At 38.9% G+C, this 22,926-nt stretch overlaps 1 protein-coding gene across 1 annotated transcript; it reads right to left on the minus strand.

The window, feature by feature from the left end:
• Nucleotides 1-949: 949 nt before the first annotated feature.
• On the minus strand, nt 950-22,922 carry yy1a (YY1 transcription factor a). Its single transcript, XM_078562387.1, has 5 exons — nt 22,267-22,922; nt 11,471-11,636; nt 9,989-10,049; nt 4,282-4,440; nt 950-3,381 (listed from the first exon to the last, which is right to left on the minus strand). The coding sequence occupies exons 1-5, from the start codon at nt 22,766-22,768 to the stop codon at nt 3,199-3,201; spliced, it is 1,071 nt and encodes a 356-aa protein (XP_078418513.1). The 5' UTR covers nt 22,769-22,922; the 3' UTR covers nt 950-3,198.
• Nucleotides 22,923-22,926: the final 4 nt, after the last annotated feature.

Genomic DNA, 22,926 nt, shown 5'->3' on the forward strand with positions numbered 1-22,926 from the left:
AATTGTTTGGCATATCCTTGATGTTACTGACTAGCGTAATGGGCCAGTTACACTAACTGCACAAAAACGTTCCATACAGGCTTCCTAAAGATTGCAAAGATGAAGGTCTTGTGGTGCACTGGTAGTGTTCCTACCTCTAGGTCAGAAGCTGTGTTCAAATCCCACTCCAGGACTTGGTGGCTATGGAAGGTGTGTTCATAATGTGGCCAAACAGGTTGATTATTGTAAATCCTTCTAATATACCTGATGGCAGGCATCAGAACGGGAGTGTTTCCTGGTCAGCCATACTGCAGAAGGTAATGGCAAACCACTGCAGTACTTCACCAATCATAATCATGGACCAATCCAATGCAAGATCATGGTTGCCAACACCCTCTTAAGGCATGGTACCTGAAGAAGGAGAGATTGCAAATAAATCCTATTTATCCTAAACATGAAGGGATTACAATTGTATTTTTACTGTTAACTATTTATTTTTCCTCTGGAGCAAAAATAGACTGTAGCATGAGCAAATCATAGTGAACATAAGGAATGTACCAATCAGATGGTCGAAAACAGGAACAAAACACATAACTAAGTTTAAAAAAGTACATATTTATTAAAGGCAAATAATTTTTGAAAATAATTCGATGAAGGGTTCTCCAAGTGCTCACTACTAAAATACTGTTTCTAACAGTGAATATAAAAAATCTAAATTAAGGGGTAATTAAGCTTACCAATACAATTAAATTTTGTTTGTTTGAAATGTCTATGCCACAGAAAGAAGCCAAAGTCTGGAGTTCATGGGGATTCAGATACACACCAGATTGCAAATCTTCCTGTGTGCATTTGTTCATGTACAACTCTTCTTTAAATGGTTGCTAGTTGGCCAGCTTGTAAGGACTTGCTATTTGCAAAACTCCTGTACTCTTTACCAATAGAAAGTTCTTGCAATCAAAAATTCTGTTACTAGAGCAGAAATGGCAATTTATTTATTTTGTATTAAACAAAGTCATGGTAGAACATTAACTACATTTCTCTTTAGTAACTGAAAGTAAAAAATGCTTACTATATACAGACTGATCTCTTACAGATACAGTTGGCAAAAAGAACAAAAGCCACACACAGTCAAGCATGAGAAAGGAGCAGCTCTTCACTTATTTTTCTTGAAATGGCATCTTTTATAATATTTGGAATACATTATAACATGTTTATATGAGAGCAATCATTGCTCATATCCAAAGCAGCAATCCTGGAAGCAGTGCTATATTCAAATATGGACAGAGATTCTAAATAAAAATTGATTTAAATAGATATTTTCTTAGAACTTGTTGATAACTGTTGCAAAACAATTTGCTGGAGGAGGAAAGAGGAAAATTTGTTTTGTATTTCCTAACATGCAATTTATTGCTTGGCCTTTTCTAGACGGTAAAGAGCTGCTCCCCTATATGCAGAGATTTACTTAAAGCTAGTTACTTACCCCACAGTGCACAAGAAAATTGCTTATTTTCCAGTAATCAAAACAGTGTATCATTCCCTTGAAGAGACCTTAAATTTCTTTCCAAGTTCTTTCAGAGAATATGTGCACTCCATCTCGTTTGAAACACGTATCGCTGACACACCATTAGCAATGCAATTGGAAATCTGCTAGTTTACTTTTTTAAAAAAAATTAACTTTTCACCTAAAGATCTAGAAGCCAAATAACTTTATATATTGCATATGGATGCAATTCTTTTTTAAAAATGCAACATAATCTCAGGGCTGCTTGTGAAGTTAGAAATACTTAAGGTTACTCTTGATTAGATTTCGCCTTATATCAATCATGTTTTTCTGTTTTACACTGAGCAGAACAAAACTTAAAAATTGTCATAACTAATAAAAAAAATGTAAATGCATTCAATATCTAATACGAAACTCTTGCGAGCAGTTAAAAACAGAAACAATTTATTTCCAAAGTTCAACCTACAGCACTTACAATTTAAACTGAACAAAGGTTATAACCTGTTTCACCTGGGGTCACGTGTCCCTTTCCACCCTGAATATAGTTACCTGTGTTTCAGAATTCCAAACAGACTCCACCTATTATTTGCAGCAAGGTAGAAAAGCTGAGAACGGTCAGGATTGAGTTGCACAGGAAACCATAATCTCAGTTAGTGTTCTATGTATAAATCTTACTGTAGGCATTGCCTGTTTCTACTTTCCTACTCATTGTTTAATGAAAAACAACAGCTTCTCAGACTAGATTTAAAGCAGTTAGGAGAATCACAATGCTCTGCAAATCACTTTCTAACAAGTGCTTGCTTCAGGACCACAACTTTATTGTTGGCCTTTATCTAGTACATGGGATGTACATATTAACAGGTGTTAATAATAGGTCAGTGCCTGCACAATACATCTAATAATGGAACCGAGCATTGCTTTTTTTGCATAACACAACTGAAACAGGCTCTAATAGAAATTACATTAGACTTTAGCAACTGGCAGTACATTTCAAAAAATAAACAGTGTGACTAAAACGGGTTTAAGTTGATTAACACCATTGAATCACGGTACTATAATTTTTATACTACATGATTTCATTACAGTATACAATACAATTATACAAAATGTGTTAACATCAAAGAATACAACCAAATTAAGATAGCAGACAAAAAAATTCAAAACTTTATACAGGAAAAAACTCTGAAATATGCATGTAGTACAGTTACTGCCAATTCTATGATTTTGAAGAAACTATTACAAGCAAAAAATTCAAACTCCAAAAAAAAAAATCACATAGCATCTGCATTACTAGCATATCCAAATGAGTGTACAATATGCACACCTGGAAAATACAAAATTAAAAATGTGAATTGCTCTAAGCACTGGGAGAGAGTGTCATATTTATATGAATGCTGAAATAAGTCCAATTTTTAGCACTGTCGGGTAGACTTGGATAAATGCAAGTTCGTCAGGGCTTTTATTTCCCCCAGGGTAATGTGTTGGTTAGAAAACACCAAGGTGTTATTGAAACAGGAACACAGGACAAAAACAGGAAGAGCATCCTAGCATCATCATCTCCAACTTTTTGACTACTTTATCAAAACAAGTCTTTTTTTGTTATGCAAGAGTTATTTAAAATTCTTCGCTAGAAATATACAAAGGGAAGGTCAACATTATGCCCAAATGTGGTCATATAATGCCCTGTTAAGGACTAGGTTCTTCCCTCCTGGAGAAATCTACTGGTTGTTTTTGGCCTTGGCATGTGTTAAGATGTGAGACTTCAGGTTAGTTGATTGGGCAAACTTCTTATTACATCCATCGAAAGGACAAACATAGGGCCTGTCTCCAGTATGGATTCGCACATGAGTGCGCAAATTGAAGTCCAGTGAGAAGCGTTTTCCACATCCTTCAAATGTACACTGGTTCAAAAACAAAACAAAACATTTTATTGGCAGAAAGAGCTTCCCATGCATCACATTAAAACAGAAGAAAACAAACACAAAACTTAAAAATAAATTCTACCTCCTGGGCTTTACTTTTGTGGACTGGGAAGAAATGGGATAGGTTTGGGTCATCATTTCATGGGTCGAATGCTCTCTATCCTCTGTCCCAAATGCCTTAAGCTTACCTTACATCAATGTGGCCACTTCCCACCCTCTTAAGACTTTGATGCCAAAGTAAGGGAGCTGCACAAGCGAAACTCAGTTTTATGTTATGCTTTCACACGTACTTACAAACAAATTGAAAGTACCAAACCAACTTTATTTAGGACCTTTGGAGATCTGAAACTTTTAGGTCATCAATCTTTCACAGGTCCAAGTCTCCAAGGTGAAAGAACAATCCTCTAATACACTGCATTATCCAGCATGCATTCCACTAAATTCCTAATATATTATGGCAGTAGCTTTGTCGTGAATTTAATAATAGATCAATGCAGGAAAAAAAAGATCTTAAGGCAAAAATCGTGCCCTTGCAAGAAGAAAGTCCATCTAACTAGCACCAGCTACATAGGAGAACTTATATAGCAAGATCACCAATTAAGTCACTTGGATTAAACTAGATTTACAAAAAAATTACATCAGTAAAAATTCAGGAGCTTTCCAAATTTCTGACTATAACTGAACAGAGTACGTACTTGAACTCTTGAATTTTGTTAACATACACAAGGGCAATGTTGAAATGCTTATTTTTGTAATTATCAAAATAACATTTCTGCAAGACCACAATTTCTAAACATGACATTCATCAGCACATAAATTCAATGTTAACAATTAAACCAACAAGAGAAAAAAAAGCAGGTAAAAGTTAACAGCCTTTACCTGGAAGGGTTTTTCTCCAGTATGAACAAGCTGATGTCGCTTCAGTTTTGAACTCTCCACAAAAGCTTTTCCACACTCAGCACAGACATGCACTCGTGGGCCGTGGGTATGCAAATGCTTTCTCATGGCAGAGTTATCTCTGAACATTTTGGTGCAACCCTGCGAAAGTAACATATTTGTTAAGAAATGTTTGTAATAACCTACAAACTAAGTCTATGGAGATTAGTTTTCCAACAAGCTGATTAATTTCATCTGTCATTCCTCATTGTTAAATTAATTTTCTCCTTTCAGCTTTTCCATATACAATTTTGCATACAAGTCTTAAGAGCTGGATTCCACCCAAACTCCTTTTAATTAATCAGTCTGGGTAAAACGTTAACCCATCAGTCTGGGTAGAATTTTAATATATTAACTAGAGGTAAAAATATTTACCAAATTTAAAAACAAAATACTGGTCAACGCCTAATGTATAAAAACACAACGCAACAGGAAGGTTTGTTCAGTGGCAATAGCCTCATTGTCAACCACATGGACTGCAACAGTTCAAGGCGGCAGCTCACCACCACCTTCTTAAGGGCAACTAGGGATGAGCAATAAATGCTGGCCCAGCAGAGAAGCCTACATCCCATGAATTAATAAAAAAACAGAACTTGACAACGCCCAAATGGTTACTTCCAAAATGTAGCGCAGTAAGACCAAAGTTTACTACACTCAATTAAACAAGTTGAGCAAAGAGAGCAAATTACAATATGAAACAAGCTAATGACTAAAAAAAGTGCTACTGTGACTCAGTTCTCCTTGCCACTGTTGGCAATTTCAGTTAATACAACCACTCAACAATACTGAAGTTCCAGCCAACAGAAAACGCATCTGGTAGAAACTAAGGTCCATTCACATTCTGCATTAATCCAGTTTTTTTAAACAATCAATCGAGATTCATACACCACCTCTTTTGCCTCCAGAACATACTAAAACAATGTTGTTCCTTGCAGGCGGAAAGTCCAAATTAAAGCTATTCAATGCTTGCTGAAGCAAAATTGCTGAACTTTATAACAGGCTATGGGAAATCTATGACCTTGCAAACATTTCAGTGTTCCACCAGTTATCAGGCACAGTGAGTCATCTGTCCTCATCACATTTGTCCCAGGAAGCAACCAGTTATCCTAATATAAGGGGTGTGTGGAGGAGAAGTTACAATGTAAGAAATTCTGTGCTTGACACACAATTTTTAACACAATCTTTATTACATGCACCAACTGAATGGATATATTTGTAATTTATTAGGCGTTCCATAACAGAGTAAAAACTACTGTTGCTGGCATATTACAAAGGAATCTTTCACCACTGGTCACATAGTTCACTTTCAAATTCAAGCACAAATATTTTAAATTGTTTCTGCAAAGCAATATTAGCTTTGCATCACATAGTTCACTACCATTAGCAACTGGAGATAAATTACATCCTAAATATGACTTTCAGTCAAAGCTCACTAGATTTGGTTATTGAAGTTAGCCCCAAGATAACAAAGAAAATGTGGTAGAATTGAATTCTTAGATACTACACTGTAAGGCTACTAACCTGCTTTGGCTGCATTTAGTAAACAGATATTTCCTCAACCAACAGAAATATGCAATCTATAATATTGTACTCAACTTATTGAAAATTCTTGAGACTGGCTGTTACATCTACTGTGCTAAAAGGTAACAAAAACATGTGACTCAGTTTTGTCTCAGTGTAGCACTCTTGCCACAGAATCAGATGGTTGTGGTTTCCAGTCTCACTCCAGAAGCCGAGGCCCATAATCCTAGCCCACACTTTAGTGCTACACTATCGGAGATGCCATTAAACAGGTGTCCTGCCTGCTCTCTCAGGTGTGCATAAATTAGCCCATGGCACTATATGAAAAAGACCAGGGGAATTCTTATGCCACGAAAGATGCTACATTAATGCAAGTTCCTTCTTTATGGTAGCTGATACTTCTATTACTTTTAATAGGCAATACAATAACATCTCCTATCACTGGTGGTACTGTGGCACAAGCCATTAAGGGTCCTTCCATTAGTTTGACCAACTAAAAGGCATACATTTCCTTCTCACCATTCACTATTACATAAACAATTTAAGATATATCTTAAATTGTTTATCTATTACTCCAAATGGCAATTTATTACAGATAGAAAATAAAATATTCAAAAGAAAAAGGAAACCTGTCATTCAGCTTCTCAAGTCTCTCTTCATAGCTAATCTTTCACTCCTCGTAACAACCTAGTGAAGCTACAATGAACCTTTTCCATTGCTTTTATATCCTTCCTATCAATGGGCTGCAACTGCAGTCTAATTCAACATTTGACAACCACTTTGTTTTGCACTTTATGGCTCCAGATACAAAACGAAAAGGCCAGTTTGCATTTTATGTTTTGTCCTTTTAGTGGTTGTGCATCAGCATACTTAGACTCCTTTTGAAGTGTTCACATTTAATATGTATGTCTTTTCTCTAGGTTCTAGGTTTAAACCCCAATTTAGAGACTTAACAAAAAATCTAGGCTGACAAGCCAATGCAGCACTGAGTAAGCGCTGCACTGTTGAAAGTGTCCCCTTTCAGACACAGTGTTACACCGAGGCCCTGTCTGTTCTCTCAAGTGAATGTAAAAGATCACACGGCACTACTTTAAAAAGGAACAGGCAAGTTCACCTGATGTCCTAGCCAATATCTATTCCTCAACCAAAACCTAAAAACAGATAATCTAGTGATCATATTGCCGTTCATGGAACCTTGCTGCACACAAAATGGCTGCTGGGTCACATATTACTACAATTCAACAAGTATTTAATTGGCTACAAAGTGCTTTGGGCTTTTGAGGTCATGAAAAGCAATAATAAATGTTCTCTTTTATTTAGATTTTCTCAATTAGTTGTAGTTATTGCATTGATTTAAATAAACTATTGTCTGCTGCTTTAAACTGTTCAAATTGCATTCATCTTTGATTTAATGTTGCAAAATTTGTGATTTATTATCTTCCCAGTAACTTCTGTTATACAGCCTCGAAGCTCATTTTTAAGCATCTCAGATATACACTGTGATACTTTTAATATGGTAATAATTCTACATAAAATCCTACATGCTTCCAATACAGGTGTAGTTGTGAAAGTGCTAGCTATCCAGAGAATCACAACATTAATAGCCCTCCAATGTCTTATCCAAACAATCATCTACAAATCAACTTCAGCGAGTTCTGTAAGATCATTCCAATGTGTACAACACCACAGTGAAGCCCAAACTTGCCTGCAACCATTCTGCAAATGATAATCAGAAGCAGCAGTGTTGCATGCTTTTTCTTTTGTAGTTATTCCATTGGACTACAGAAGTCCTACAATTGCCCCAAAGATAAACTAACCCAGCACAGACCAAAGATTGATTTTGGAACTTTTGATTTGTACACCTTAACACAATATCACAACAGCAATTTACTCACAGATACTGGGTGAGTTCCATATATTATCTTATTATTTTCTTAAGAAGTAGAATGCCTCAGCTGTTTCCAGAAAGAAAGCACACTGTTGAACATAATTTAAACTTATATTTATTTGGCAACTTTAATGTAATGAAACACCCCAAGGCATTTTACAGGAGCATTATAAAACAAAGCATGACACTGAGTCACACAAGATGATATTAGGTCAGATGACTAAAAGCTTGGTCAGACAGGTAATTTAAAGAACGAAAGCACTGTAGAAGTGTAGGGACGCAATTCCAAAGCATGGGGCCTAGGCAACTAAAGGAACACCACCAATGGTGAAGCAATTGTAATCAGGAATGCACAAGAGGCCAGAATTAGAGGATGACAGATAACTTGGAGGGTTGCAGGGCTGGAGGAAACTACAGAGATCGGGATGTCATGGAGGAATTTGAAGGAAAAAAAACTCAAGATGTTGCTTGCCTGGGAGCCAATGTGAGTCAGTGAGCACAGGGGTGATAGGGGAATGGGACTTGCTGCAAGATACAGGTAGCAGTTTTGGATGACTTTAAGTTTAGAGGTTTGAATTTGGGAGACCAGTCAGGATGCAGTGGAATAGTCAAGTCTAGAGATAACAGAGGCTTGAATGAAGATTTCAGCAGCAGTTGAGCTGGAAAGAGGCAGTCTTAGTGATGGCACAAATGAGGTCAGATGTTCATCTTGGAATCAAACGTGACACCAAGGATGTGAGGGAACTGGCTTAATCTCAGGCTGTTTGCCTGGGTACCTAGGGAACGGAGTTTTGATTGGGGACCAAAAACAATGCTGTCAGTATTCCTAATATTTAATTATTAGAGAAAATTTCTGCTCATCTAGTACTGGATGTAGGATAAGCAGTCTGATAATTTAGCAACAGTGCAGGAATCAAGAGATGGTAGTGAGTTAGAGCTGGGCGGTGTCAGTGTACATTTGAAAATTAATGCAGTACTTTTGGATGATGTTGCCAAGGGGCAGCAGGTAGATGAGAAATAGGAGGGAGCCAAGGATAGAGGTTTCAGTATGGGAGCAGGAAGAGAAGCCATTGCAAGTGATTCTCTGGCTACTATTAGATAGATAAGAATGGAATCATATGAGGGCTGTATCCCATTCAACTGGATGACAGTGGAGAAATGGTCGAAGAAGGATGATGTGATCAACCATGCCGAACTCTGCAGACAGGTCGAGAAAGACAAGGAAAGGAAAGTTTATCTTTGTCACAGTCACACGGGATGTCATTTGGGAATTTGATAAGAGCTCTTTTGGACTTTGATAACAGCCATTTCTGTACTGTGGCAGGGGCGGAACCTGATCAGATTCCAGGAAAGATGGGAATGGATTTCAGAGACGACAACATGTCCAAAGATTTCAGAGAGGAAAGGGAGGTTGGAGATGGGACTGTAGTCTGTGAGGACAGTGGAGTCGAGAGTTGGTTTTTTGAGAAGTTGGATGATGATAGCAGATTTATAGAAGAGAAAAAGAGAAAGAGCGACAACACCTGAAGAGGGGGAACCATTCACAATACTGGCTAAACTAATGAATAAAATACACTTGAACCGGTTGGTACTCAATATTCTAATACTTTGTAATCAAGTGCAATAACATTAAATAGCAGAGCAGAAAGGTTTCCAAACAAAAATCATCTAAATCAAAACCTGCCATGTTAAATAGCTGAACCTGTTAAAAACTCAAATTCATACTGTTGTATATTTATTCCAATGGTTGCCTCGTTGAAATAACCTGTGCAGAATTAATGGTCTGAGTAACCTGTATCTGTGTTGTAACACCCTATGACGTAGTATTAGATTTAGTAGATGGATCAACTTTCAATCAGCTTAGCATTTATAGTGAATTACACATTCTATTTAGTTACATTCTGTCTATATTTTAGGGATTTCCTCAATCAGAAATCTGACGTAAATGAAGCAAAACAGAACCTAGAAGGAGGGTGAAGAAAAATATTACAAGTAAAAACGCCATTCAGATAATATAAAATTGGTAATTGGATGCCGCACACAATGTATGGCCTTTTTTAACAGTACTTCTTTGCAAGAACTCTACCAGTCAAATGGTCACCATTGACTACAAATGACAAATTAATGCAAAAAAAAACCCTCTTATAAACGCATCACCTACAATTTAGATAAGTAATGAGACAAAAGATTTTTCTGTTGTCTAATAAACTTATGATGTCAGTACCTGATTAATATACTCACTTTGTGAGGACATGCTATGGTTCTAGGTGCATCATCTTCTTTCTGCTTCCTTGGCTTCATCCTATAAAGAATATGATAAAAATATTGAGGCACACAGGAAATTTGCATTTATCACAATGATTCCTGAAACCTTTTTTGTGCTTGTTCGCTCAAATATTGTCTATTTCATAAATGCATCAACAATAATTCACCTTGTTTTGCAAACTGCACATCAAAACTAGCATAAAGAACAATGTCCTAAAGACTGCCTGGAGGGGGAAGGTGTTAAATTACCTGTCACTGAATACCCTGAAGGGGGTACCTGCCGCCTGATGCGCAGGCTCTTTGCCAAAGCCCCTGCCATGAGAACCTCAATTAATTAACTGAAGCTCTGTACAAATTAAAGTTCAATCAAAATAATTAATTGGAGGGGGGTTTAGAAAAAAATATTTTACACAAGAATAGTTTGAATGTGAAATTCACAGTCAGCAATGGTTGCTGAAGCAGATTCTTTGTTTTAAGTAGGCTTGAAAATAAAAAAAAATAACATGGGTGTGCAAGTAGGGGAGGTGGTGCTGGCTAGGCAGCTCACATGGAGATAAACACAAGATTGAAGAGGCAAATGGCTTGTGCAGAAGTATTCTATAAACAAGGAATTATCTTATTTGGAGAGGAGGGTATGGTAAAGGAAGGGAGAGGACAAGAGAGATCAATGGCACCTCTGGGGTGAATGGGGTTTCCAAGTCGACATACCTGGAAATGGGCTTTCAGAAACAAATCCAAGACAAACCCAATAATCTGATACCCGAGTCAGGCCATTTGGTCATGATTTGTCTAAGCAGCCTGGCTCACGAATGGAACCTGGACTGGAAGGCAAGTCACCAGGAGCTGATGCTGAGATTCGCTTTATCTGGCTTCCAATAATCAGTTCAGCTAAACTCCTAGCAGATAAGGTAATTATGCTTATTGAAATATTGGGAAACTTACATGTAACACAATTGTAAACTGTGTCATTTTAGTTGGTTACCGCCCTCCCCCCAGTATCATCTTCATGCATCTGAGTCCATAAACCTCAACTTTGCCAACCTGTGCCTAAGCTCATTGCACTTAGCTAAGTGGGATCATTCCCTCTGGGGAATTGGTCAGGTAATAGTAACATAATTTGATTTGTTTTTCTCATTAACTTGAATTAGAGACTTAAATATGATGATGCATTTCCACGTCAAACACCTGGCTCACTTAAGAAGTTTTTTATTCTCCCCATTAATACAAAATCCCAAAGTTGGGGGTGCTGGGGTTCTTCATAAGTAGAACATTGAAACAAATAGAGACAAATAACATTTAAAAAAAAAATCTATTCACAAGAAAGCCCCATTTGCTTGCATTCTTTGTTGCTCTGGGCCAGTGATGGTCGTGGTTTTTTAAAAAAAAATCTCAGCAATCCGTGTGATTTTAGGACTCTAGATCGATTTGAAAGAATGGATGTTCTAATAAAATCCTTACCTTGCAAACTCTGCCAGCTGTTTTGGGTCAGAGAGATCAATGCCAGGTATTCCACCAGGGGGAAGTTTCTTCCCAGTCATGTATTCAGAATAGTCAGGTGGAGAGTTTTCTCCAATGATCTGTTCCTCCACCACCGTTTCATGGTCAATGTCGGTCTTTTTATCATCTGAAAGGTAGAATAATAATACTTGGGATCTAAAGACCTCAAAATCTCTTCATATTCTAACTGGGCACAACAGGTCATGAAACAGGAGTTTTCTTTTATTGCCCAAGTGAGTGGTGCAAGATTAGGTTCCCATTTCCTAACTGAATTAAATAGTTTGTAGAGTTTGAATACAGTTTTTCACATTTATCAGAACTAAAAAATGGCAATCTTGGCAAAGTTCCTCTATAGAGGATAGTAAGGAAACTCAAGGCTCAAGACATAGTTGATGAATTCTCCATCCGAATAGAGAATTAACTTAATGATGGTGATTGGTGTAAAAATGTTCAGCCTGGGAAAATGGAAACAAATGCGTTTTTAAAGGCATTTGCTTGGTCACCCAAGTTAATAGATAATTTGGATAGAACAGGTGCCCGAAAGACAAACCCCAAGCACAGGGATGAAAGACTTAAGCCATCATGTAAATTGGCTGCAATATGGATACTGGATATTGCTAATGTAAAGCCAAATATTTAGAAAAAGATACCAATTGCCCTTCTCAAGGGAAATTAGGGCTGGGCAATAAATGCTGGCATTGCCAGTGATACTCATCCCATGAATGAATTTTTAAAAACCGTGTAAAGCATATTCTTTAGCTGCAGCCAATTATAGCCTCTTTTCAGGCATGGTTGCAAGTGTCATATTTCAAAGGAGAGGCAAGTGTTAACTACAAAGCCACATTTGACTCATAGTACCAAATATAGCACTAGAAAAAAAATGCTATCAAACACATTCAAGCGAAAAATCTTGCAGTGGAAAATAGTTGCCCCAGAACATCACTACAGGAATCTCAAAAGTAGTGCCAGGCCCAACCACCTTCAGGTGCTTAATTAAATGACCATCCCTCCACCATAAGGTCAGGAGTGGGCTTGTTTGCTGACTATTTGACAGTGGTCAGCTCGATTCTCAACTCCTCCAATAATGAAGTAGCTCATATCTATTGCAGAAAAGCCTGAACAATATTCAGGTTTAGGCCAACTAGTGGCAAGTTAACGTTTGCATCCCAAGAACCACCCAATGTGTATCTGGCAAAGGCCATACCATCCCACCCCCCACCCTCGAAGGCAATACTATCACCAACTCTCCATCAACATCCTGGGGTCACCCAATGATGAGAAGCCTAATTGGACCAGCCATATTAACAATATAGCTACAAGGGCAGAACATAAATTGGATATTCTGGAAGAAAAACTAACTTCCTGATTCACCGCTGATAACTTCAAGTGTGATTGAAGACTCAGCATGATGGGTGCAGCTGCAACACTTAAGAAGCTCAACACTGCTTAGTGGACAGCAGTCTGTTAGATCTTTGCCCCTTTAACTGGGCTCAATATCTACCCCCCTTTACTATCAGCATATTGTGGTTTCAGCAAGTAAGATTTAGTGCAGCAACTCAAATACGCTCAAGAAAAGCTCAAAGTTCCATAGCCTTTACCACCAAGGAGGATATGGCAGCAATATGATGGGCATACCATCATCTACAAGATCTTGTCACACATCACTCTAACTTGGACATGTACCATTGTTCCCTCACTGCTGGGTAAGTATGCTGGATAAATATCCTAGAATTCCTAATTAAAGCCATTGTGGGCACCTTCAGCAAAGAGACCACTGCAGCTCAAGAAGACCACCACCAAATTCTCAGGGCTACTCAGGATCAAAAATAAACGATTCTCCCCGCCCACAATTTAGAACTGCAGAAATATTGATTGGAGACATTTCAGCTCATTGTACCTGTGTTCTTTATTAACTGCACTATAGGAGCAATTGGCTACAATTCAATTCTTTCACTTGTCCTTGAAACCATTCTTGCAGTTTTACACACAATTTCACCCAACAGCAAGCACCAAATGCTGACACAATGATCCTGCAACTACATGCTGCACAATGAAACTGAATAACAGTTCGCATATAACGATAGGCAGCCTTCCATTTGTTGGTCTATAAATCTATAGTAAATGTCGAGGAACATAAATAAGAAAAGGCCCATCAATCATCAGTTTCTTTCAAATTCCTTGCTGACTACTAATGTTTGGGGTAGAACCACAGCACCTGAGGACATTCAACCATCTTTACTTTGGGAAGCAACTTTTTAAAAAAAAAAGTCAAGAAGGGATATGTCTACCTTTTGAATATGCAGAGATGACAATTGTTACAAAGTTTTTAAAAAATCACTACCTTTAATATCATTATTTTTGTTACTGTTAGCTTCTAATCAACATTGTCCCTTCAAGTCCACTGATTCAGTTTCAATTAAATAATTAATTATAGTAGTTAACACTGACTGCAACAGAAAACCCTAATGGGCACTCTCTGGAGTACTAAAGATGCCCGCTGCACTTGCAATGTTGTGGTCAAACAGAGCCCTAAACATAGAATCTATGACTTTATTGTATTCCAACTACTGTTGTTATGGCAGTTGTAAGCATTACTGTACTGTTTTTTCCTGGAAAACATGCACACACACGAGGTTACTTTACCTGGATATTCTCCCCACTAGTGAAGCTAAACAGCTTGCTACCAACTGAATTGATGGGGTGCTTATATTTTCAATTGTTTTTGCATTCTACGGAGAGAAAAACCATCAAAGTATGGGCTAGAAATCGATGCTCAATTATTTCACCAAGCAAAAGATTGCTTGAAATCTCAGCCCTTAAGTTAACAAGTTCGATTTCCGAATTATCCACTTTTCATCTTATTTTAGAATATTTAATAAAAAGGTTCCAAAAGACAAAAGCGCAGCACTAATTAGAACCTTTCTATCCCTCTATGCAGACTCACTCTCACCTGGGTAATGTACTCTGGATATCATACACTCCACATAACAGGCTATTGTAACAGAAGAGATATTGAGCAGCAAGTAGGGCAATGCACAGCAACTATATCCAAACATCTGAAGATCTAGAACTTGACTAGAAACTGAGATCTTTCCAAATCTGATAAATCTAACAATAACGTTCTTTCATTACTTTGATACAAATGCTGCAAGGTTACACCTTCTTCAGAGAAATAAGGTTTAATGCTAATATGACTAAGTTTATTTCATATACCCCATCAACCAACTTGTTGTAACATGCTATTTTCCTAGTGTAATTAATAAAAGAATTTTCATGAATATTACCAACATTCAGATGTGCTGAGATGGGGCAGAGTTACAAAGGCAATTTTAGTGATACTGCAGATATATGACTGGAAGCCCACCTTGGGATCAAATATGATACCAAGGTTGCAAACAGGCTGGTTCAGCTTTAGGAAGTTGCCAGGAAGAGGGGCCGAGTTGGTGGCTAAAGAACAAAGTTTGTGGCTGGGACCGAAAACAAAAATTTTGGGTCTTCCCAATATTTAGTTGTAGGCATTTTCTGCTCATTCAATACTGGATATCAGACAAACAAGTTTGAGATAATGGAGTGATCAAGAGGGTGGTGAGCTGGGTGTTGTCAGTATATATGTGGAAACTAATGTTGTGCTTTTGAAGGGTGTTACTAAGGGGCAGCATGTATATGAGAAATAGGAGGGGGCTAGGGACAGGCTTGCAGTCCAATGAGGAATGAAGCAGTGATGTTTCTAGTTCTGGGAAATTAACTGGGGCAAGTGGAAATTGTTTCAATGGGTAAGTATTTGGGAAAGTGGTCACAATACCATTAAGAATATAATATGGAAAAGGACAAAGAAGAAAAAAAATCACTGGAGAAATACCTAACTGAAAGATGGTGAATTTAGTGAGTTAAAAAGGGGTCTGACCAGGTGGTTCAGGAACAAAGATTAGAGGTAAAACAGTGAATGGGCAAGGAGGAGATAGGAACCGGTGTAATCAATGCCTGAACTAGGAGTGTGAAGAAGCGAATCTTAAGCTACAGCTCCTTAGATGACTGAAGTAATTGATATTAAAATTAAGAAAAAAAGAGGCATTTGATAGGCACATAATCCAATAATCAAGCAGAATGCAGAAAGCGCAATGGAAATTTGAAACAGGAAATAAGAAAAAGTTGTGAACATATTAGCAGGTAACATAAAAAGGGAAAGTATTTTATAAACATGTGAAGAGTAAAATGATAGTCAAAGGAATGGTAGGGCCAATTAGGGAGCAAAAAGCAGAGAGCATGGCAAAGGTAGTAAATAAGTACTTTTTTATGAAAGGAGAAGCAGAGAATTCTGCAATCATCATGGTAAAACGTAGAGAAACGTACAGGATAAAAATGAAGAAACTTCAAAGTAGAAAAGTCACCCGATCTGAATGGGATGAATTACAGGTTACTGGTAGAATAAGAGTAGAAATAACAAAGGTTATTTTTCAAATCTCCTTGGACACAGTAGTGGTGCCAGAGGACTGCGGGGTTGTAAATGTTACACTCATTCAAAATAGGACAGGGATAAACCCATTCAGATGGGTAAGCAGCACATCAATGGCAGGAAAGCTTCTAGAGACCATAATCCTAAACAAAGTTGTCACTTGGAAAAACACAGGTTAATCACAACCAACACAGATTTCTTAAAAGGCAAATCACATCTGACAAACTTAATTGAATTCCTCAAGAAATAACAAGAAGGTTGATGCAGGTCATGCAGTTGATGTCGTGTATCTGGACTTCCAAAAGGATTTTGATAAAATGCCAGATAATGGACTTGCTAACAAAATTGATGCTCATGGAAGTAAAGGGGCAAAGCCACCATGATAGTAAACTGGCATGGAGACAAATCAAAAAGTAGTGACAAACAGTTGCTTATCAAAACAGAGGGAATTAAACATGGTGTTCCCCATGGGTTGGTATTAGGATTACAACATTACTTGATATATATTATGACCTAGACCTGGTTAGAGGAGACGTAATTTCAAAGTTTGTAGCTGAATCAAAACAAAATGTAGTAAACATGGATGAAGTAGAGTAGCAAATTTTAAGACAACAGACTAGTGAAATGGACAGACACATAGATGAAATTTAATGCAGCTAAGTGTCAGGTGATGCATTTTGAAACAAAGATAAAGAGGTCATATAATCTATGCTACAATTCTAAAGGGGGTGCCAGAACAGAGACCTAGGGGCTCACAAAATATTTGAAGGTGACAAATTGATAAATCTGTTAAAAAGCATACAGGATCCGTAGCTTTATAACGAAGAGGTATACGGTATTAAAGCAAAGAAGTTATACTAACCCTATATAAATCATTGGTTAGGACTCAACTGCAGTAGTGTGTTTAATTCTACGTACCACACCTTAGGAAGGATATCAAGGCTTTGGCGAGGGTCTTAGGATTCACTAGAATAGTACCAGAGATGAGGTTTAAGTTTTCTGTACAGACTAGAAGCTGGAATTGTTGCCTTTACACCAGAGAAGATTAAGGAGAGATTTAATAAAAGGTGTTCAAAATTCAAAAGAGTTTTGATAGAGTAATCCAATTGAGAGATAAAATAGCACTATGTAATCGAATTAGAGAACATAGACCTAACAGTCTGGGTGAGGGGGTGAAGTCTAGTTTCGACAGCATGTCTAGAATTGCTTCCCAAATCAGTGTTTTCAATCATTCAAGGAAAGATTTAATTCTAAGATATAAATAGGGGCAAGTAGGTAAGGGTAAGGGGAATAGCAATCTTGCAACAAAACACAATTTGGCTCAACATTAAAATTGAAATGGTGAAAGAAAAAATGCAAATTTCAAAAATGGGGCTTTGCCTAGATAAACTGAAAACTCAGCACAAATCCAATATCCAACTAGACAATAATGGTCTTTATGGTCCAGAACTAGAGATTTATCTGCACTCTACCTTGAATTATACCCTTCACAAAACCGTCAATTGTTTGGATTTTTTTTCAGACAAATATATCATTTTTTCAGTGTATACTGTCTTGAGGGAATGGGTTATATTACTCTTCTGAGAACTAGGATGAAAGGTGCTTTAATATGCCAAGTCAAATAGTTAACATAAGAAATGGGAACAGGAGAAAACCATACAGCCTACCGAGCCTGCTCCACCATTTGATACAATCATGGCTGATCTTGGGCTTGAAATCCACTATCCCACCTGCTTCCCTTATCCATCAATTCCTCAAGAGTCCAAATATATGTCCACCCCAGCTTCAACTACCGTATATTCAATGTTAGCACATGCACAAACCTCTGGGGTAAAGAATTTCAAAGATTCACAACATTTCTCATCGCAGTCCTAAATGATTGGGCCCTTATCCTGAAACTGTGCCCCCATGTTCTTGAATCCCCAGGCAGGGGAAACAACCTCTCAGTATCCTACCCCATCAAACCCCTTCATAATCTTGTATGTTTCAATGAGATCAACTCTCATTCTTCAAAACATCAGAGAATATAGACCCAATTTACTCAGCCTCCCACCACAGGGCAACCCTCTCATCCCATGGACCAACCAAGTGAACCTTCACTGTACTACCTCCAATGCAAGTATATCCTTCCTTAAATATGGAGACCAAAATTGCTTAAAGCAAACTGTATAAAAACCACGATGGCCCTTGCCTGACAATTCAGGCAATGTTTGTACTTGGACCCAAAACTCAGCCAATGGTTTAGATAAAACCCAATCTTGAGTTTGCTTTGAGTCGAGATGTCCAGGAAGTTTTCTTATTGACAAGTCTTGTGGGTACAGCAGAAAAATCTATGCAAGTGTTAATTCAATTCTTCATGTGCACAAGCTCATTATACAAAATGATTTATGATTCCAGACAGATTTAGCAGACGTAATCAGGACAAATCCATCAATATAGGAAATATCAATCCAGTAGTTTGGAACAGAGTACTTATGTGCCAGAATTGGAGCAGAAAGCTACACCTGATGATTCTTGGCACTTCCTTATAACTAGTTACAGGACAGGGCAGCAATAGGCAGATTATGGCTCTGCATACCACCTTATTTGTGATGATGCACAGCTAAAAGGGCAAAGGAAATTATAGGATTACAAGCAGAAAAATACATCTTTTTTCCAAGCAATAAAAGCTTAAAAAAGCTAATTTTCAAATTGAGCCAATGGGGTTGAAATATAAGCACAAGCGTACGAGGGAGCATTGACCAATTTATAATCCATGTGGAAGATTGGCCAGAGAATCATCTAACTCGGTTGCAAAAAGTGAGGAAATATTCTCACCTCAACTTAACTCACTACCAAAAGAAATATGATCACTACTTCAAAGAGGAAAGAAAAATGTCATTTAATTTTTACATTAAAAAAGTTAGAGACAGAATAAACTTTGTAGTATTTACTAATCAACTTATTGCTAATTATTTGAGCAGACAAAGAACCAATAACCACTTTAAATTGTTTCTACATACTGGTAGTAAACAATTATATAGAATCATATAGCACAGAAGGAGGATGCTCACCCCATTGTGCGTTTGCAAGTTCTTTGAAAGAACTATCCAATTAGCCCTATTCCCCTATGTTCCCCACAGTCCTGCATTTTTTTTTCTTTTCAAGTATATATTCAATAGCAACTTTCTGAAGGCAAGTCCAGCGTTTATTGCCCATCCATAACTACCCTTAAGAGGTACAGTAATCTGCCTTCTTGATAACTGAGTGACTTGCCATTTCAGAGGGCAGTTAACAGTCAATGACATTATTGTGTCTCTGCAGTCACATGTAGGCCAGGCAAGCAGACTTGTTCCCTCATGGACATCAGTGAACCAGATGGGCTTTTATGACAATCCTGGAGTTAGATGGTCATTAAATACTAGTTTCTATTCTAGATTTATTGAAGTTAAGATAAACTCCCCAGCTACTGTGGTGGGATCTGAATTCAGGCACCAGAATCATTATTCCAGACCTCTGGATTGCTATTCCATAACCACACAATGAGCTGAATGGCCTTCTTCTGTGCTGCAACGATTCTATTCTATGATTATAACCACTACGCTACCATTTCCAACCCATCATAACTCATTCCCCATCTGAACCTCTTGCCATTATCTTAAATCTGTGCCCTTCGGTTACTGATCCTCCTGCCACTGGAAACAGTTTCTTCCAATCTACTCTGAACACCTCCATTAAAAAGTGCCCCTTTAACCTTCTTTGCTCAAAAGAAACACAACTCCATCTTCTCTGGTCTCTACGCATAACTGAAGTCCCTCATCCCCAGTACTGTTCAGGTAATCTCCTCTGCACCCTCTTCAAGGCCTTGATTTCCTTCTTAAATTGTGATGCCCAGAATTGGACAATACTCTAGTGAGACCCAACCAGTGATTTCTGTTCCTGCATCTCCTTTGAATCTGAATCATTTATATTCCTTCTCATGTTGTCCTTACAGTTACAGTTCCATTTGTTCTTCAATCGCATTTTTTTTAAAAACGCGCACAATTTTGTAATTTATTTTCCTTTTCATTTCAATTCAGAGCTGTCTGGGAGAAGAAGAAAAGCAATCTGCTAACAGGAATAGGTGAGTCTACTTGTCAGGCTTTGCTGTCAAAACACCTATCTAACAATCAAACACTTGCAACTAACACAATGGATATACTCCGGATAGTAGTACCAAACATCAGTTGCTTTTGCGTAAACTGGAATATTAAAAATAAGGGTTCGCTCATTTAAGAAAGAGATGAGGAGAATTTTTCTTCCTTCAGAGGGTTTAGAGTTTTTGGAACTCTTCCTTAAAAGGCAGTAGAAGCAGAATCTTTCAATATTTTTAAGACAGCTGGATAGATTCTTGATAAACGAGAGGGTGAAAGGTTATCGGAGTACGCAGGTATGTGGAATGGAGGTTACAATCAGATCAGCCATGATCTTATTGAATGGCGGAACAGGCTTGAGGAGCCAAGTGACCTGCTCCTAATTTGTATGTTCATAATTACAAACAATGCTAACTATGAATATAAACTTGCTGTTATGAACATGGTAAAAATCCTAATAACTTTATACAAATACCAGTAGGTTGTACAAGTCTGAATATCTAGTCCATTTCAAAATGTCAATGTAAATGAATAAAGTTGAACAAATTAAATGGCAACATCAACAACTTTATTTTCACAAAGAATGATGAACATCTTCTGAAGCTTTGGCTATATTACATAAATTTATATCCGATTCATGCATAAAATTGCAACATACTGAATCATATCCATCTGCTGTGTGCTCGATACTATAATGTTTTCAACTCCCTATTTAACAAATCAACACTTCATTTAATACTAAACAAGCAGCAAAATCTATAATTTGCATAATTTCCCACAATATATTCCTGAAGACCGAGTTGAATTTCTGGATTTCGGAATATGCTCTCTAAACGTTCTGTCCACAAATACACAGATTACTATCGTCTGCTCAAATCAGACCTTTAATTACAGAGCAAACCGGTGAGCGGGGAAGGAAACACACCAAGGGATTACACTTGCTGCCGATATTAACTTTACAGTAAACCTGAAAGATAGGTACACTTTGACGATAGCATCGTTAATTCGCCGAAAACACACCACCTCATATTCACGATTACAACTAGTTTCATCTCATCAACCTTCCAACAAAAGAAATAGAAAATAGGTCACTTCTGTCTTACATTATACCAAGTCTCACTTGGAATCTGAACATAACGATAATGCGCAAAACTTCAGGTGCAGGACGACGATCGCTTATTTTTGAAGGGGGAAAATTTCCTGGTACAGCTGCCTCACTATCCAAACCTCAAGGGGGAAATTATTTCTACTCAGACACAACACAACCCAAAGGCAGCTAAGTATTAAAACACGGGCGCAGAACAAATTTACTTCCAAAATCGCAATGTTTTATCTTCAAAACTCGATTAGGAAAAGCAAATTATAAATAAAAGCAACACCGCGATGCCCAGACCTCGAATTCCTTCTTTTAACTAAAATAAAACACAAGAAAAGACGAACTTGATTTTCCAACTTTAACTCGCAGGATCGGGGACACAGAAGCAGAAGTGACCAACAATGAGCCGTCGTGATGGAGTCTCTCCGCTCCTGCCGCAGCCGCCAGCAAACTCCCCCTCCCCCCATTCACCAGCGCGCCCCTCCGAGCCTAACTAACTTGATTGCAGCCTCCCGCCCTCCATCCATTCCATTGGTCCTTTCAGCGGGTTCGCCCGTCTCGTTGGCTCGGGCGCCGCTGTCCATCAACAGGCTCCGCCCTCCTCTCCTCACCCGCGCGCCCGCTGACGTCCAATGCGCAGCAGGTTAGGCTGCGCCGCGGCTGAAAGTCGAACTACGCCATGAGGCCTAGCGCGAGTGAGGGCCTAACGGTCAGAGCAGCGCCAAGGCCCCAACAGCAGCAGCGCACTCGCTCCTGCTCCGCCCGCCATCTTCAGCCGCCATCTTCCCCCGTCGGGAAGCCATGTTTTCGGGCGGCCATACTGACATGGCGGCGCCCATAACCTGGGGAAACATGGCTTCCCTTCAAAACAAAAACATTGAGAAGCCGCTCGAGCTCCAACCGGGCGGCAGAAAAGACCGAAATCTTCGCCTCTTTACCGTTTCTTTCCCCTCCCCCTCCCGATGCGGCGGGACACGCCCTAGAGCTGAAGGGAAGGCTCGCAAATGCGCGCACTTTGGTTGCTGCTCGTTATTTTTCACTCCCTTTCCTTTCACACACACACCAACACCGAGGGTTTTGTTCCCCCTTCACTCACCCGAAGCCCACATTGTCACCGAAAATTCCCCCTCCAGGGTTTTGATCTGCACTTGCTTCTGCTCCCATTTCCTGCCGGTCCTGTCCAGCCCCCCGTCGTTCAGGTAACTCTTCTTGGTGGCCTTCTTGCCGGCCCCTTTCTTGATGCGACTCTTGCCGGAGACGGCCGTCACCAGGGTCTGCTCGATGAACTCCTCCTCGGCCCCCGCCGACGGCACCGGGATCAGGATCTGGTCCTCGTAGCCGTCCTCGGCCCTCAGCTCGGCATCGTCCCCGACCACTTCTTCCCGCGTCTGCACCAGGATCACCTCCTGGTGGACCTGGCTCGGGTCGTCGCTGAGGGGCTGCAGGGCGATCATGGGCTGGTGCTCGTCGCCTTCCACCACCGTGGTCTCGATCGTTTCAACGGGGATCGTCTCCACTTCGATCTCGTGAAGCTCCACGATTTCGGCCGGCATCTCCGAGCCGTCCGCCGCGATGTATAAAGTATCGCCCGATGCCATCTTCAAAAAGAAAAGGGAAAAAAAAATCGGCCTCCCCTCTCTTTCTGTTTCCTCCCCTTGCTTTATCTCAACAACAATTAACTAGAAAATATCAGCAGCAAATCTCGCAACAAAAAAAAACGGCAGCCACCATCCGCTCGGGCGCTGCGAGCAACTAC

Source organism: Cetorhinus maximus, chromosome 18, assembly GCF_964194155.1.
Source record: "Cetorhinus maximus chromosome 18, sCetMax3.hap1.1, whole genome shotgun sequence".
NCBI classification, from domain to species: domain Eukaryota; kingdom Metazoa; phylum Chordata; class Chondrichthyes; order Lamniformes; family Cetorhinidae; genus Cetorhinus; species Cetorhinus maximus.